The sequence below is a fragment of the Primulina tabacum genome, chromosome 2 (genome assembly GCF_025594145.1).
Source record: "Primulina tabacum isolate GXHZ01 chromosome 2, ASM2559414v2, whole genome shotgun sequence".
Classification (NCBI taxonomy): Eukaryota; Viridiplantae; Streptophyta; class Magnoliopsida; order Lamiales; family Gesneriaceae; genus Primulina; species Primulina tabacum.
Window position 1 is genome coordinate 48202349 of NC_134551.1, and position 17952 is coordinate 48220300.

Consider the following 17952-nt stretch of genomic DNA (forward strand, 5'->3'; position numbering starts at 1 on the left):
TAAGTCTCTCGTGAGACGGTTTCACGAGTCTTTATCTGTGAGACGGGTCAATTTTACCGATATTCACAATAAAAAATGAAATATTTCTAGCATAAGAAGTATTATTTTTTCATGGATGACCCAAATAAAAAGATCTGTCTCACAAAATACGATTCGTGAGACCGTCTCACAAATGTTTTGTCTTAATTTTTGGGACGAGGTATGTATTTTTTATATTATTGATGAGGTACGTATTTTTTATATTTTTATGTTTAGATAGAAAGATTTTAAATCAATTGATTTAAATATTTAAATTTATCTTGAGTAATATAATTATTAGAAATAATTAAAGGATAGATTTGAGTATCTTATTTAATAATAAAAATAAATGAATTTTAAATAATCAGATGCAAAAAGAAATGCAAAAAAAAAGGGTGAAAAAAACTCTTCACAGTACTACTATTATAGCCAAAGGTACAATAATCGTTTTTCATCGTTGAAGGATAGGGCTTTACCTGAAATAAAGTCTCAGTGAAAATAGCAAAACCTGGTTCCTGGATCGAAAAGCGCGAAACCCTCATCAAACAGGGGCAAGTGGAAGAATGGCTGCCGCGAAGGATCGTGAAAACTTCGTCTACATTGCGAAACTTGCAGAGCAAGCCGAACGTTATGATGGTATATAATCTTTTTTAAATTAAATTTTAGGATTATTATTTTACATCCGTTCATTGAAGGCTGTAAATTTCTGAAATATTTTTGGTAGGAGTAGTTTCAGATTTGTAACATGATGTCAAAATGTTCTGTGTGTGACCTTTGCAGTACATGTGTTTTTTTTACTTAGATTAGATTTGAGAGGTTTAGCGACAATTGAGTATTGTGATTTATGAATTTACCCCTTTGCAATTGAGTTTTTCATTATAGTGCGTCGAAGTTAACCCGCATAAATTTACCAAGCATTGCCTCGTTACATAGTTACAGATGATTTTTTGAGTGAAGTTGTTTCTGGTTACTTTTGCTTCATGGTGTTGGTTTAATGTGTGTTTTTGCATCTAAAACTGATATATAACTGCTTTCAAGGTGTGTATTTGTTTTCTGATTCTTGAAACAGTTCATGGTTGGTGTTTGACCGGACTTATACGCATGAAGTGGTATCTTTCAAGTCTTTTCATTGTCCTGCACAATTCCCCGTCTATAATATTGTGAATGAAAAGCAAAGCCAACTTTGTTTATTAGGCAAGACAACCACACTGATAAAAACATAAGACTGGTGCAAAATCTTATTATAATCGAAATTATAGCAAGGGAAGGGAAACACTAATGGCAAATAATTAAATTGTAGAAGCCACTACCTACTTAGGTATTCCAAAAGTATAAGTAATACATGACTGTGTGAAATTAGCATTGAATGCAATGAAGAAAGTAATGTTAGGAGATGAATTGTTATTAGGAACAAAGTTATGAGTAAATTTGAAATTTCAAGTCTCTTATATGGAAGCATTTTTGGGAAAATTTTAAGAAAAGAAGAAGTTATCCGACCTGTGGGAGAGACTAAAAGTCAAATGAGAATATCACTCAAATGTTTGGTAGAATGTATTTGTTTGGATGAAACTTCCAAGAGCTTATGAGATGTTTTACTGATAGCGGTAAGCTTGTCTATCACGCAGTAAAGAATTAGAGATACCTCAAATTTAAGTTCATGGTAGTTTTAATTGACATAAGCTTTTTAACTTCTTATATTTGATATCGTAAGCTCTTTTTGAACATCTCACATGTTCTTAAAACATTTGTAGACTGCTGACAATTGTTTTCCATTGATTTTGTTCATTATTCCGAAGAAATGGTGGAGGCCATGCAAAATGTTGCGAAGCTTGATGTTGAATTGACAGTTGAAGAGCGGAACTTGTTGTCTGTTAGTTATAAAAATGAGATTGGATCTCGAAGGGCTTCGTGGAGGATTTTATCATCAATTGAACAAAAAGAAGAGGCGAAGGGACATGAACTAAATGTGAAGAGAATCAAGGAGTACAGGCAAAAAGTTGAGTCAGAGTTGTCCACTATTTGTGGAAACATCATGACTGTGATTGATGAGCATTTGATCCCTTCCTCATCAGGTGTTGAGTCCACTGTGTTTTTCTATAAGATGTAAGTGCACATCAATTTCTATTTGCTTCTGTATCATGTTTTCCATATCCACTCTCATCCATCAATTTTACATTTCTAATTCCTTGTCAAAAAATATAATTGTAGGAAAGGAGATTACTATCGTTACCTTGCAGAGTTTAAGAGTGGAAATGAGCGGAAGGAGGCAGCGGATGAATCAATGAAAGCCTATCAGGTGAGACTTAAGTCATGATATACCACTCAGATCTTTTTGATGATCTGAGATAGATTTAGAGTTTATTTAATTTTTTAATACATTATTAGTCAATTTAGTTAAACATGTGATGTTTTTATTGAAAAGTTATGCTGATTTTGATCTATCTTGATTACATTAATAGCATAAATGATAATGATACAAACCAAATAGTTTGTAAGATATAGTACTGCATGTGCTACATCACTAGTTTAAATAAAGTAAAAAAGATTATTTAATTTGGCTCATCATGTTTTTGTATGTAGAATATCGAATCAATTTTCCTGCTCTCGAACCTGTCTGAGTTATTTTAGAGTTGTAGGGGTTTTTGAGCATATCTCTGCTGCAATGTTTATTGTGTATTATATTTTCCAGGATGATGATATTTGTGTTTCGGGCCTTTGACTTAGTCTTATTGACATGCCAATAATTTTTTGGATTTTAACCCCTGTTCCAAAAGCTGGTCTCAGAATAATGATACGGGATGAGTAACTAAATGAATTTTGTTTTATTTAGCAGTCACAACTGACAGATTTTATTTTCATGAATATATTTCTGTTTGTGATTGGAAAATATCTGTTAAATTTTATTTGTTTACAGATGATTTATAGTTTGACGCTGAGGGTGTACTAATCTCAGTGAATCTCAAACTGTAAGTAACGTGATCATTTGCTTGCAGGCAGCCACTAATGCTGCGGAATCAGAGCTGTCTCCTACACACCCCATTCGATTGGGTTTAGCTTTGAACTTCTCTGTCTTCTACTATGAAATTTTGAACTCTCCAGAAAGGTATTTGAAATGGTTTGTGAATTAATCTTTGCATGCCATGGGAAATTTGTCACTTGTAATTTAACGTGTAAACTTTACCACAGGGCCTGCCACCTTGCTAAACAGGCATTTGACGAAGCTATCTCAGAGCTGGATACATTAAGTGAAGAATCATACAAAGATAGTACATTAATTATGCAGCTCCTTAGGGACAACCTTACCTTGTGGACTTCTGACATTGCAGAGGATGGAGGTAATATTTGGTTGACATATCTAAAGTTTTGTTGTACAACTCTTGTGTTCTCTATTTAAAGGATGCATGAATTATAGAAACCATAGTTGTCAAAAGCGCGAGGCGCAAAAAAAGCGATAAATTGTCTAGGGCCGGCTTAAAGCGCAAAGGCGAGGCAGTGAGAGGCGAGGCTGGTGGTGAGAACTGAGAAGCGAGAGAGCAGGCCGCAGGGTTTAGGGGCGCAACATTTTTCTGAGCAGAATTAAGTGCGATTTTACTCTGCCAAAGCTTTAAAAAAAGGCATGTGCGACTTCTATTGACGCGCACAAGCGAGCACCTTGCGCATCAAAGCAAGGCACACAAAAGCGCTCGCTTCACAGACCTGCTACGCTTCGCAGTTCCATGAAGCCCAGGCATTGTGCCTCGAGTTGCTTTGCGCTTGAGCGAGTGAGCGAGCGCTTCTGACGACTATGATAAAAACTAATTCATGTGGATTCAAATTAGGAATTTGATGTGGTTCGTTTCAAAAGAAACTTGAATCTGCCAGTGCATGTTGCCTCAAATATGCACAGATTCTTGATTCAAATGTTCCGATTTTGCTTGTGACTTTAAGTTCTCGTGTCATCATAAAAGATGTTCCCAAATTTGTTTTATGCTCTTACATAGTAGCTTCACTTATTTCATTTATCACCAGAAGAGGGCCACAAGGCAGATGGGCTTGCAAGAGCAGGCGGCGGCAACGCAGAGGTGGGTTGTTTCGTCCCATATTCAACACCTTTTGTTCCATATCATTTGGAATTCTCTACTATTTTGACTGGTGTAATGAACTTTAATTTTTGTTCTTTGCAGTGATTTATATTAATCGCATTCAATTTCGAGAATCAAGTGGAAGACATTGCTTCATATTTCGGTTCTGTGGACTGTTACATTCTGAATCCTACACCCCTCCGAAAGAGGGTGAAGTGAGGGCCTCGTCTCGTCGTATTGTTTTGGTGTTATTTTATTGTGGTTGCTGTGATGGTTTTTTTTTTTTTAAATGAGAATGAGGTTTCTCCCGGCTACCTGTACCAATTCAGAATCCTCCGATGTTATTCGGAGGACTGCAATTGTGACATTTACATCGACTCTTCACTTATTCTCAGTTGAGTGCTGCTTCATAATAATTTGTAATAAAAATTATTAGATGTTGAAATTTATAAATTTTATTTATACTATTTTCCAAATATGTTTTCAAATGCGTAAAATCAACGGAAATATATATTAATATTTTTCAAAAAAATTTGTTTAAAAATTGGTTTGATAATTAATATACATAAAATATGGCAGAAACCTTAACCAGTATATGTGATATAGTATTAAAATAATTAAAATATTGTTAGTATTTTTCTTAGCCATCTTTTTATGACATCATACCTCATTTTAACTTTAAAGTTATCGTGAAAACTGGGAAAGCCTGTTACATGCATTTATTTTTATTTTTTGTTAGACGATGATATAACTTGCTGTCACTATTCTTCGGTATGTGCTTGGTAAAATATTGTAGCATTTTTTTCTTTTTATCAACAGTTCTACCATCGTTACACAAATAATTGAACTTCGATTTCGTGATCTGTATCTTCGATTTTTTGAAATTCGTAAAGTTCTCGTGTCAAACTCTGATCAATGAACCTACACAACCTCTAAATTGTAACCGATTAAATCCAGGTATCGTAGAATTGACAAATTTTCATACCCCAACATTTGACTTTAGCTTAGTCTGTAAATTACGACAATCAAATAAACTGCGTTAAGCGAACATTGTGCGACACTCGACCGAGAAAGTGTTTGTCAAACTCATTATTATTTGGTCTTGTGTTATCTTGTTCTACAAATTCGGATAGTCACGGAGCCGGTGACAGGCATTTATGCTGGTTCATAATCCTATTTTAATGATTTCTTGTCAGACATATAACGAGAATTCGAATATTTATATTGGAAAATTTGAAGAAAGTTCCTCCGCAAAAAGAATAATAACAAAACAAAAAGATAGAAAATAAGGATAATTTTGTAGAAACTCGTGAACTCGTGAGAATCTGCAAGATTTCCAATCCACAATTAAACAAATTTAATTATTGATGTGTACAAAACAATCCATCCGAAAAATAATTTTGAATCCCAAAATACCGAAAATATTAAACCCAAAAAGTAATTTTCAGATATCAACTTTGAGCCTAAATTTATTTTGCTATCAAATCTTTCGGACCCACCCACGGTTCGAATACAGAACACAAGTGGTAGCGCACGTGGTACATGATGAATCAAAAAATTTCTGTATCAAATACAACATTAAATATTCTTTTTATTTTACATATATTAATTATTATGTTTTATTTAATATATTTTTAATAATGAATAATGTTTATATTATATAATCAATATTATATTATTAATAAATTTAAAGAATATTTATAGTTTTTAATATAACTATTTGTAATTAAAAAAAACAAATTTATAATAAAAAAATAAATAATGAAAACATCTGTGTCAGGCGCAAATTGGAGCTCAGTCCCCATTGGAGGACAATGGGCTGCACCAGTATTGGAGATGCCCTTACAGATCCTACTAGTGTTCGAAATTTTCTCTGTTCCTACCAACGACGAGACACACACGTTGTATTGAATATAATACATAAATATTATGTTTTTCACATGCTATTTTTCTTAAGTTTAGATGTGATATTTTTAAAATTAAATATTCATGAAATTTAGTAAATTATATGATATATATATATAAAATGATATAATGATATAAAATGATTTTTATATATTAAAAATAATATAAAAATTCAAAAGTTTGGATAAAGATTTCAAAAATATTTTACATTTTTGAAATTTTAGAAAGTGGATAAATAATTATAAAATAATACATAAATTTATTAAAATAGATTTTTATAATATTTTTTATTAAATGAAAATAGAGAGTACTTTTAGAAATTTAAAGACGAATTACTGTTATTTTGGACAGTAATTTGGTGTTTAATTAATCATTGACAAAAATTTGTGTGAGACGGTCTCACGGGTCATATTTTGTGATACGGATTTTTTATTTGGGTAATCCATGAAAAATTATTACTTTTTATGCTAAGAGTATTACTTTTTATTGTAAATATCGATATGGTTGACCCGTCTCACAAGAGACCTACTCTTAATCATTTTGGGGACCATCCATTGACTTGCTCCTTAATTGCGTCTGCTGAATTCTCCAGCCGAATCCTTGCATTGGGTCTGGGGCAGGAGACGGAAGAGTGCTTCTTGCTTGCACAGGTTGGCCTAATTTCATGGATTTTTTAAAAGTTTAGTAATGTATTATGCATGCAAAATTATTTATGGTTTTAAAAAAATATGATAAGTGTTGTGAAAAATTAAAAATTTATGGTAAAAAGTAAAAATCTCAAACTCTCAAAATTTACCAAACTACACACTTTATAATATTTTTCTCTCTACTCAATTGTGATTTTCTTCACAAATGAGAGATCTATTTATAGGAAATCTTTACAAATAATCCAAAAATAAAATACATCATTACCTACATCATCACACACTAATTTTCAATATTTACAACTCTTATTTTCAACATTCAAATATTCAATACACATATTTTAAATATATTTTTCAACACTCCCCCTTGTGATGATGATCATAATGATTGTCTTCATTACGTGTTTTTATACTGCCTCGTTAAAAACCTTACTAGGAAAAACTCATTGGGATAAAAACCATAGCAAGGGAAAAAGAGTGCAGTCACGTAAACTCTCCATCATGTTGACACGAACAATTCTTCACAAATTTCGTAGATTGCGCATCCCAATATTATATATGTGCTTTCTGAATATTGACGTAGGAAGTGCCTTTGTGAAGAGATATGATGAGTTTTCACTTGATTGAATGTGACGAACATCAATACATTTATTCTTCTCTAGCTCCTTGGTGAATGCGAAGAACTTAGGAGGAATATGTTTAGTTCTGTCGCTTTTTATGTATCCCTCTTTCATTTGAGCAACACATGAAGCATTATCTTCATATAGTATCACAGGCTTCTCGTCGAATGATAATCCACATGAGATTTGGATATGTTGGGTCATTGATTTTAACCACACACATTCGCGACTTGCTTCATGTAGTGCAATAATCTCGGCATGATTTGATGAAGTTGTTACGAGCGTTTGTTTCTGTGAACGCCAAGAAATTGCAGTGCCTCCACGAGTAAATACATATCCAGTTTGGGAACGTGCCTTATGGGGATCAGATAAGTATCCAGCATCGGCATAACCAATTATACTTGGATTAGCATCTTTTGAATATAAAAGTCCCAAGTCTGTCGTTCCTCGTAGATAACGGAATATATGTTTAATTCCGTTCCAGTGTCTCTTTGTTGGATATGTGCTAAATCTTGCCAACAAATTTACGGCAAAAGATATATCAGGCCTTGTACAATTTGTAAGATACATAAGGGCACCGATAGCACTTAGATATGGTACTTCTGGACCAAGAATATCTTCATCTTCTTCACATGGTCGGAATGGATCCTTTTCTATGTTTAATGATCTAACAACCATTGGAGTACTTAAAGGATTTGATTTATCCATATTAAAACGTTTAAGGATCTTTTCTGTATAATTTTTCTGGTGAACAAACATTCCACATTCTTTTTGTTCAATTTGTAAACCCAGACAATAGTTGGCTTTTCCAAGATCCTTCATTTCAAATTCTTCCTTCAAGTATGACACAAGTTCTTGAATTTCCTTATTCGTTCCAATGATGTTTAAATCATCAACATATACAGCAATAATTACGCATCCGGATGTTGTTTTCTTAATGAAAACACAAGGGCATATTGAATTATTTACATATCCCTTTTTCATCAAGTGATCACTTAGTCGATTATACCACATTCGACCAGATTGCTTTAACCCATATAATGATCTTTGTAATTTCACAGAATAACATTCTCTGGGTTTTGAACTTTGTGCTTCAGGCATCTTAAATCCTTCAGGGATTTTCATATATATATTACTATCAAGTGATCCATATAAGTAAGCTGTAACAACATCCATAAGGCGCATTTCTAAATTTTCAGATACCGCCAAGCTAATCAAATACCGAAACATAATTGCATCCATCACGGGAGAATACGTTTCTTCATAATCAATTCCAGGCCTTTGAGAAAAATCTTGTGCAACAAGTCGAGCTTTATATCTCACTATTTCATTTTTCTCATTTCGCTTTCGAATAAAAACTCATTTGTATCCAACAGGTTTTACACCTTCAGGTGTAAGGACTATAGGTCCAAAAACATTACGTTTATTTAGCGAATCCAATTCAACCTGGATGGCTTCTTTCCATTTTATCCAATCCTGCCGATTTTTACATTCACCAAAAGATTTTGGTTCATGATCTTCATTATCATTTATGATGTCGATTGCCACATTATAAGAAAATATATCATCAATTTCTTCTATATCTTTTCGGTTCCATATTTTTCCAGTATTAATGTAATTGATAGAGATTTCATGATTCTCGTCAGTTTGTGGTTCTGACAGAATATTTTCATCATCATGTGTTTCTTCAGGAACACCATTCTCTATTTTGTGATCATCATGTGTTTCTTCAGGAACATCATTCTTTATTTTGTGATCATCGTGTTTCTCTATAAATTTTCTTTTTCGAGGATTTTTATCCTTGAAACCGACTGGCCTTCCACGCTTCAGGCGTTTAATGACATCATGAGTATCTTCAATTTGTTTCTTTGGAATTTCAATTCGAGCAGGGGCATTTGCAGCATGTATATATGATTTAGTTACCCCTTTTGTGTCAGCAAATGCATCTGGTATTTGATTGGCTATTCTTTGCAAGTGTACAATTTGTTGTACATCTTTTTCACATTCTTTTGTTCTTGGATCCAGATGTAACAATGATGATACATACCATGTAATTTCCTTTTCGGTATGTTTCTGTTCTCCCCCTAACATTGGGAAGATTTCCTCATTAAAATGACAATCAGCAAAACGTGATGTGAACATGTCGCCTGTCTGAGGTTCAAGATATCGAATGATTGATGGACTATCATAACCGATATAAATTCCAACCTTTCTTTGAGGTCTCATTTTCTTTCGTTGCGGTGGTGCAATAGGCACATACATCATACATCCAAAAATTCTCAGATGAGAAATGCCTGGTTCTTTACCAAATGCAAGCTGCAATGGGGAGTATTTATGATATGCACTTGGTCTGATGCGAATTAATGAAGCAGCGTGTAAAATTGCATGTCCCCATATAGAAATAGGGAGCTTTGTTTTCATAATCATTGGTCTAGCAATCATTTGCAGACGTTTAATCAATGATTCAGCCAATCCATTCTGTGTATGTACATGAGCAACAGGATGCTCAACAATGATTCCCATAGACATACAATAATCATTGAAAGTTTGGAAAGTTAATTCACCAGCATTATCAAGTCTAATTTTCTTGATTGTATAATCGGAAAATTGATTCCTCAATTTTATTATTTGAGCAAGTAATCTTGCAAATGCAACATTTCGAGTTGACAATAAACATACATGTGACCATCTGCTGGAGGCATCAATCAATACCATAAAGTATCTGAATGGTCCACATGGTGGATGGATTGGTCCACAAATATCACCCTGAATACGTTCAAGAAACATTGGTGATTCAGTTTGGATTTTGGCTGGTGATGGTCTTATAATAAGTTTTCCAAGAGAACATGCTTTACATTGAAACTTATTATTCTGAAAGATCTTCTGGTCTTTTAGCGGATGACCATGTGTATTTTCTATAATTCTTCGCATTATTGTTGAACCAGGATGTCCCAATCGATCATGCCAATTGGTTAATATTGAAGAATTATCAACTACCATGTTTGATTCAATCGGACTTATATGTGTATAATGCAATCCAGTAGGGAGCATTGATAGTTTTTCAATCACATATTTCTTTCCTGATTTATATGTGATAAAACACATATATTTCTTATTCCCTTCATTCATTGTTTGAGTATCATACCCATGGGAATATATATCATTAAAACTCAACAAATTTCTTTTCTATTGTGGTGAATATAAAGCATCATTGATCAAAAATTTTGTACCATTAGGTAACAAAAATTGTGCTTTACCACATCCTTTAATCAAGTCTACAGGACCTGATATTGTATTCACCGTCGTTTTTGTTGGTTTTAGTTCCAAGAAATATCTTTTATCTCGGAGGATAGTGTACGTTGTACCACTATCGGGTATGCAAACTTCAGCTTTGCTCATAGCATTTTCCATTTTTTTTTGAACTTCAAAAAAATATGCAATGAAATAAAATTACTGGCAATATATATAACACATATCATAATTATACAATAAAACATTATTATATGAATACATGAAAAATAAATTATTATACATTTATATTCTACCACTATATTGTTCATTTTCAGAGAAATCATTGAGAAAATCTGCAGCATCAATATTGTTCATTTCTATCCCACCAACATATTGATCATTTCCAGAGAAATCATTCATAAAATCACCAGCATCAAAATGAGTTGAATCACTCAAATGGTCACTGCGTTCAGTGAAGTTGGTCTCCTTTTCTTTCCCCTTTAATGATTTTTTATAAAGTTTACAAAGGTGTTCAGGGGCTCGACAAATTTTGGACCAATGTCTGGAGTACCACATCTGAAACAAGAATTTTCATATTTTTTTGAGTGATTCTCATTAACACTTGTATTCTCATGATGTCTTTTCTGTGGATGGTTTGGGACGCTCTTTTGAGATGAATTATAAAAATAACTATCTCTATTGTTTTCAAAACCACGGCCAATTCCACGTCCACGTCCACAGTCCACGACCTCGACCTCGACCAAAACCTTGTCTTCGAATTTGATTTTGGTTTCCAAGTTTAAATTCTTTTTTACTTACAGCATTTACTTCTGGAAATGCTGTTGATCCAGTGGATCGGGACTGATGATTTCTCATTAATAGCTCGTTGTTTTTTTCCGCCACAAGAAGACAGGCGATGAGTTCAGAATATCTCGCAAATCCACGTACTCTATATTGTTGCTGTAGAGTAATATTTGATGCATGAAACATGGAAAATATTTTTTCAAGCATTTCCGATTCTGTGACCTCATGTCCACAAAATTTTAGCTGCGAGATTATTCGATACATCGCTGAATTATAATCGCTGACTTTCTTAAAATCTTGGAATCTTAACATATTCCATTCATCACGGGCGGTCGGAAGTATAACTTCCCTTATATGTTCAAATCTTTCTTTCAATCCTTTCCACAAAGCCATGAGATCTTTTTCAATTAAATATTCACATTTCAATCCCTCGTCGAGATGTAGACGCAAAAATATAATGGCTTTTGCCTTTTCTTGTGATGTCGATATGCCATTTTCTTTTATTGTCTCACTTAGACCCAATGACTCAAGATGCATTTCTACATCGAGAGTCCATGGCATATAATTTTTTCCCGTGATGTCGAGCGCAACAAATTCGAGCTTTGTCAAATTTGACATGGTGGTACTAAAAAAAATTAAGATGCATTTTATTAGTTAATGAATATTGCAATACAAAGTAATGGATAAACAACAAGTACAAGCATTTGTAAAAATAAAGAAAACACACGAGGAGGATATTCTCCGATAAATAAAAGACTCGTGAGTATGATAACCAAAATAATTAAAAATAACCTTGAGAAAGTCATCTTCTTTTTTCTTCGAAAATTTAGTGAAGAATAATTTTTAGAGAAGAAGAGAAAGTTGGAGTGATTGAATGTGTTTATGAGATCATATTTATAGGGCAAAAACTAGCCGTTTTGTTACCGTTTATGACCGTTGGTGTATAAAAAAATAAAGGTATATATTTGTATAATTTTATGGTAATAATATGGTGTATATAATATTAGACATATTTAAATAATTATGTATATCATATCATATTATTATAATGATGTGTCATAAGATATTTTATTTAAAAATCTTATAGGGCTTTTATACTTGTCGTATCCCTTACCGGGAGTGTGGAATGTCGTCTTAACATCCTCACAGGATTTATAACAAGTTTTTGAAAAATTTATTTTTATTATTAATAAAAACATTATATTATATATTAAATATATACACAATAAATAAATAACAGTAAAATAAATATTATTACTTTTGTTACTTTTTTCTTCTGTTTGGAGCTTGGAAAAGGATGGAGGACTTTTAGAGCTTCGTGCTGATAACGTGTTGTGAAAAAGTAAAAATTTATGGTAAAAAGTAAAATTCTCAAACTCTCAAAATGTACCAAACTACACACTTTATAATATTTTTTTCTCTACTCAATTGTGATTTTCTTCACAAATGAGGGATCTATTTATAGGAAATCTTTACAAATAATCCAAAAATAAAATACATCATTACCTACATCATCACACACTAATTTTCAATATTTACAACTCTTATTTTCAACATTCAAATATTCAATACACACATTTTAAATATATTTTCAACAATAAGCACGAGGATCATTATAAGTCCAATATGATTTGAAATCGTCAATTTTATAAAAATGTGTGCACTCTACCATTCCTAAAGAATACTAATTCCATACATTTTAGCATACAAATTAAAAATATGGATTTCAAAACACGAAAATATCACGTCATCATATATTTGGTTCACGATATAGAGAATATATCGAGCCAGGTGGGGTGGATTTCTTCTCGGGCATACTGCAGATCAGCGGAGAGTACATAAAGTGAAGAGTTTACACACTTTAAAGAGCAAAGAATGTTAGTGGCTCGCGAGAGGTTATCCGACGTGGTTATTTTGACGCTCAAGTCAGCCAAGTGTTTTTTTTTAAAAAAAAAGTATAATACAGATAACATATAATAAGAGTTTACAGTAAGTGAATTGAATGCTTTACAATTAATAAAACCAGGGTATTTATAAAAATACAAGTAATGACGAGGTGTCTAGCATATGATCATGGTGCGATAATGAGGACATGCCCTCATCTCCTAAATCATGTTACACTATACGGGCTAAGCTGAGAACACAGGCTCACTCGAGTGTATGCTGGTCTGATCATCTTACTTGGTTTTTGCAGTTCCAGGGATGGTACCCGAGCTGGTTCTTATCCCAACTTTTAGTTATGGGATGACCCGGGTTCCGACCCCTCCCCAGCCCAAGTTATAGGATGACTCGGGTACTTTCCGTGGCATCAAATGTTATTTGATGAGTGAGATGTTGAGCAATGTATATCTTGTGGGGATTAGTGAGCATTAAAAGTGGTCCGAAATCTTCAAATAATGCTTCAAGTATGTAAAATCTCGTTGTCAATCTCTTTTCTTGGCATTTTTTTTATATATAGTACTTTTTGCATCTTTTCATTTGACGTTCGACTATAGCTCAATAAATGAACATTAATGCAATAAAACTGTTGTCATTGTCCTTTCTTTATATATTGTACACTTATTAATTAGCAATATAACCTTTACCAAATTTGAGAGGAAATGACCATTGACATGAAAAAATAAATAGCTCTGCGCGTGAGATTTTAGGTAAAACAATTTGATCTACTGATATCATATCTTATCGTGCATGATCACTCTACCAACTTTTTTGATAAAGTAGGTGAGTTCTTTGTAAAATGTGTGGCTTGTATATGAATATAATTTTACTCAATCGTTGATTAGTGTTCTTAGATAAAAAAGAATGGTCGAGTAGTCCATGTGCCACATACTGATGAGCAGGAGCGGTCGAGTAGATCAATTATGTTACTGATGATGAAGCGGTTGAATAGCTTAGCATTAAATGATCGGTTAAATGGACTCTTCTGAAGCAGTCGATTACCTGTAATACAGATCAAACGACAACTATATCTAATACAATAAATTATTTTTTGTTATCACCAAAATTAAGAAGATCTAACAATAGTACTTAAATAATATATTAAAAAATCCATTTTGAATGCAGAATTTAATTCATTATTTTTTTAAAAAAAAAGTATAATCGAACAATATGAAATAATATTTTCAAATTATTACACGCACCTTTTTGTTTGATACAAAATTTAAATATCAATAATCGAATAGTTCGAAAAAGTTGATTCAAGTTGTTAGACTTAATTTAATTGTGGTGATGATAGTCAAAACCAGTAGATCGCGTTAGTAAAACCAGAAGATAGTATAAAAGCAGAAGTTCTCGTATCGCCTTAACAAAGCAGTACTCTTCGAGTACTTATCAACTTAGATAAACAGAAGCAGAACTCGGCTTATACAAGATCAGAACTTAACGTTTGTTACTTGATCTTTACAATATTAAATGTTACTGTTTAACGCTCCTGACCAGTTTTGGTATGAAAGAAGACTGATTGTTTCGTAGCTTTCTGCAGGATCCATTTTAGGTACTAAAGTTGATCTTACTCGGGAGTCTCAGAAGCCGTCTTTGAATATAGATGTTGGACTCAAGTTTTCTATATATATTAGGCTCAATTCTATATAGAAAATAACGTTATTATCTTTATCTACACAACGATTATTCCAACGTGAGTTTGAGCTATCATCAACTACTTATCTTCAAAGCTTAACATACAGAAAAGCAGCACACGCTTTATTATCAATATCCGATCTTCTGAGATCATATTGTGCTGCTGTTTCGTAAATATCTTGAAGCTTAACACTTTGCTACTTCTTTGAGAAGAGTTTGTAAATTGGAAAAGAGTCTTTTCTAAAACCTTGTTGTATTCGTTTTTACTGAGTCGTGTAACTAAGAGTTTCAGTAGGCCAAGGATAAGCCCTACTGAAGTGGGTGTGTACAAGTATTGTACTGTAATATCGAATGTTTTTTAGTGATACCTTCTGGAAACAGAAGAAGAGGAGACGTAGAAGATTTTATCTTCGAACTTCCAGAAACAACCACTGTTCTACTGCCTACTGTTTTATTGTATTTCACCGTACTCCATCGGATCGTTTCCGCACTTATTATTGTGATCTGCTGGACTTACTCTTGAACAAGATAAGCTATAATCTCTTACAGGATTCTAGCACCCTTTGCAAAATCAACCAACAAAGGAAAGAGTTTATTCACCTCCTCTCTAAACTCTATATCGATCCCCAACACAAGTTTTTTATTTGATTGTATTTTTGTCTTTTTACTTTAATCAAACATATTTTTTTATATATATAAAATGAATAACCATGTTTATATTAATTAAAAGGTTGTATCGAGACTCAAGCAGACTGCACAAACTCATTAATTTGTATAATATAATACACACACACACAAACACACACACACATATATATATACATATATATATATATATATATAGTAGTAGCGTATTGCTGCTAAATAAAGTGTCAAGTCTTTTAGTATGTGATTCTTGTCATACATTTCTTTATGCTTTCGGATCAGATCCCATTATAATTATTATAGTTATATAAATTTTATTTTTAAAAATCTTCCTCAATATTGCAGGTAAACAATCAATTTAAATATTTTAAAAATTTATATAAATTGATGAATTTCAAATCTATATATTTTAAATATATTTTTGTTAATCTATAGATTTTAAATATATTTTTGTTATTTAAATAAATAAGATATAAATTTCAAATTTATTCCTCATATTTTTATACAGTATTTCACGTACGTTAATTAAAATGAATTCATGTGAATTTATTTTACTCAGTTATTAGTATAAATAATTAATATATAAATTTATATTTGATTTATTGTTTCATGAAGATAGATATAACAATCACTTTGTTCTACAGCAATTATATATTACAATATATATTATTTCGTCAAATTCCATCGATTTATTAATCCCTCTTCATTTTAAAAATAATTTGTAAATATAATCCCATACCTCAAACCTAGGGATGTAATCGAGTCGAACCGAGCCGAACTCTTGAATGTTTGAGCTTGGCTTGTTTATAATCGAGCCGAGCTCGAGCTTTATTTAACAAATATATTCATGGCTCACGATCTTATTCAAGCTTTTATCGAACCTAAACGACCTCAATAAATATGAATTTTACATTTAAATATTCATTAAATTCATTAAAAATAAATTATACATTTAGAAAAAAAATATAATATTCTTATTAAAATTTGTCAATTTATTATAAAAAACAAACTTAATAGATTTTTCTATATACTTCATAATTAATGTGTTAAATCAATAAATTAAATATCAAAATTATTATTTTTCATCTAAGATATTAGTTATGAATTTACTAACGAACATGTTCACGAGCTAACGAGCCGAATATTGTAAAGCTTGAACTTGGTTCGTTTATCTTAACGAGCCTCATTGAACGAACTCAAACGAGCTTTTATCGAATCGAGCTTCGAATAACTCACAAATGGTTTGATTTATTTATATCCCTGCTCAAACCTAGCTAGTTATCATTAATTTAATTTCTAAAAATTAATTAATGTTAGTTGGTAATGTTTTTTTTATTATTTCAAAAATGGCATGGGACCAATGCCATTGGACCAATTCATCATCACTGGACGGCAGATGACTAAGTTTCATTATTGCCAAAAATTTCTCCCTAATCTGAGGTTTTGATTCGCTTATCAACGTGAATTTGTGAAGAAAAAATTCATAATAACTTTTTTTAGAAATTACAAACACTATCTTAATCAATTAATTATTAATACTTGTATGAAAATATTCAAAACTTAAAAAGAGCCCATTTTCTTAAGAATAATATATAAATAAATATATATATACATATATATATATATATTATTAAAAAGAGGATAAGGCCATTAGTAAAAAATAAATAAGGAGAAATGGTTAATCGGTATATATTATTAAATTAAGCCAGGTTGTCTGTACAAGAAAGAAGCTGGTTCAGCAACTAGCAATATCTTTTTTTAATCTTTAATAATAATTTTTTTCTTCTTGGAAACTACAAGACAAACTGGAAGATCATTAATAGCTTTGACTATTCGAGGCGCATCTCCTCCTCTTCGCCGGAAAAAGTTTCCGTAGACAGCCGTTCTCAGCCATCTGCCACTCCTCCACAACCTCGTCGAAGTCCAGCTGTTGCATCTCTGAAGCATCAAACAAGCAGCCCCCCGACAACGCCGCCAGCCCCCCACACGGTGGCTTGGTCTTCCGGCGTCCAGCGCCGACGGGAACGTTGCGGAGGGCTCCTCCGGCGGTCCAGTATCTTTGACATCCCTTACAGAAGTGTCTAGGCTGATTGACATTGTAGTTGTTGAAATAACAGAACTTGGTCTCCATGCTCTTGCATCTGGGGCATGGAATGATCTTGTCTGGCCTCTTTTCAGCCGTCGGATCGGTTTTTTTGGCGTCTTCGTGATCGTCTGATCGCTGTTTCAAAGAAATTGTAGCCCCGAATAGCTTGATTCTTGATGATGATTTGTTGTCCTCTTGAACCTCAGCCATGTTTCTGATTCTGGATAAAGTAATATGATACTTGACTAGGGTTTGATGATGCTGCAGAGTGTTTTCTGGTGGAAAAATAATTATTGAAAACTATAAGTAATTAAAACACAGAGCAAAAGTTCATTTTTGGTCTTGACGAAGATGGTTGTTGC

General features: G+C 32.6%; 2 protein-coding genes across 3 annotated transcripts; one reads left to right on the top strand and one right to left on the bottom strand.

Annotated features, from left to right (window-relative positions):
• The first annotated feature begins 480 nt into the window (after positions 1–480).
• Positions 481–4555, top strand: LOC142533636 (14-3-3-like protein D). Of its 2 annotated transcripts, none has more exons than XM_075640478.1 (7): positions 481–654; positions 1815–2121; positions 2227–2314; positions 3012–3121; positions 3205–3353; positions 4030–4079; positions 4182–4555. In XM_075640478.1, the coding sequence occupies exons 1-7, from the start codon at positions 582–584 to the stop codon at positions 4182–4184; spliced, it is 780 nt and encodes a 259-aa protein (XP_075496593.1). In that variant the 5' UTR covers positions 481–581; the 3' UTR covers positions 4185–4555. The 2 variants fall into 2 exon arrangements, with proteins under 2 accessions (XP_075496593.1, XP_075496586.1); XM_075640471.1 differs by having other exon boundaries at positions 482–654; positions 4027–4079.
• Positions 4556–17177: 12622 nt separating this feature from the next.
• LOC142537987 (cyclic dof factor 4-like) lies at positions 17178–17952 on the bottom strand. Its single transcript, XM_075643439.1, has one exon. It carries the CDS (start codon positions 17798–17800, stop codon positions 17321–17323), a length of 480 nt encoding a protein of 159 aa, XP_075499554.1. The 5' UTR covers positions 17801–17952; the 3' UTR covers positions 17178–17320.

Bases quoted from the DNA above. Each gene is read 5' to 3' on its own strand.
- LOC142533636 (XM_075640471.1), top strand. From the start codon at position 582: ATGGCTGCCGCGAAGGATCGTGAAAACTTCGTCTACATTGCGAAACTT. The intron at 655-1,814 runs GTATATAATCTT...ATTATTCCGAAG, and splicing joins GCAAGCCGAACGTTATGATG to AAATGGTGGAGGCCATGCAA. The intron at 2,315-3,011 runs GTGAGACTTAAG...ATTTGCTTGCAG, and splicing joins AATCAATGAAAGCCTATCAG to GCAGCCACTAATGCTGCGGA.
- LOC142537987 (XM_075643439.1), bottom strand. From the start codon at position 17,800: ATGGCTGAGGTTCAAGAGGACAACAAATCATCATCAAGAATCAAGCTA.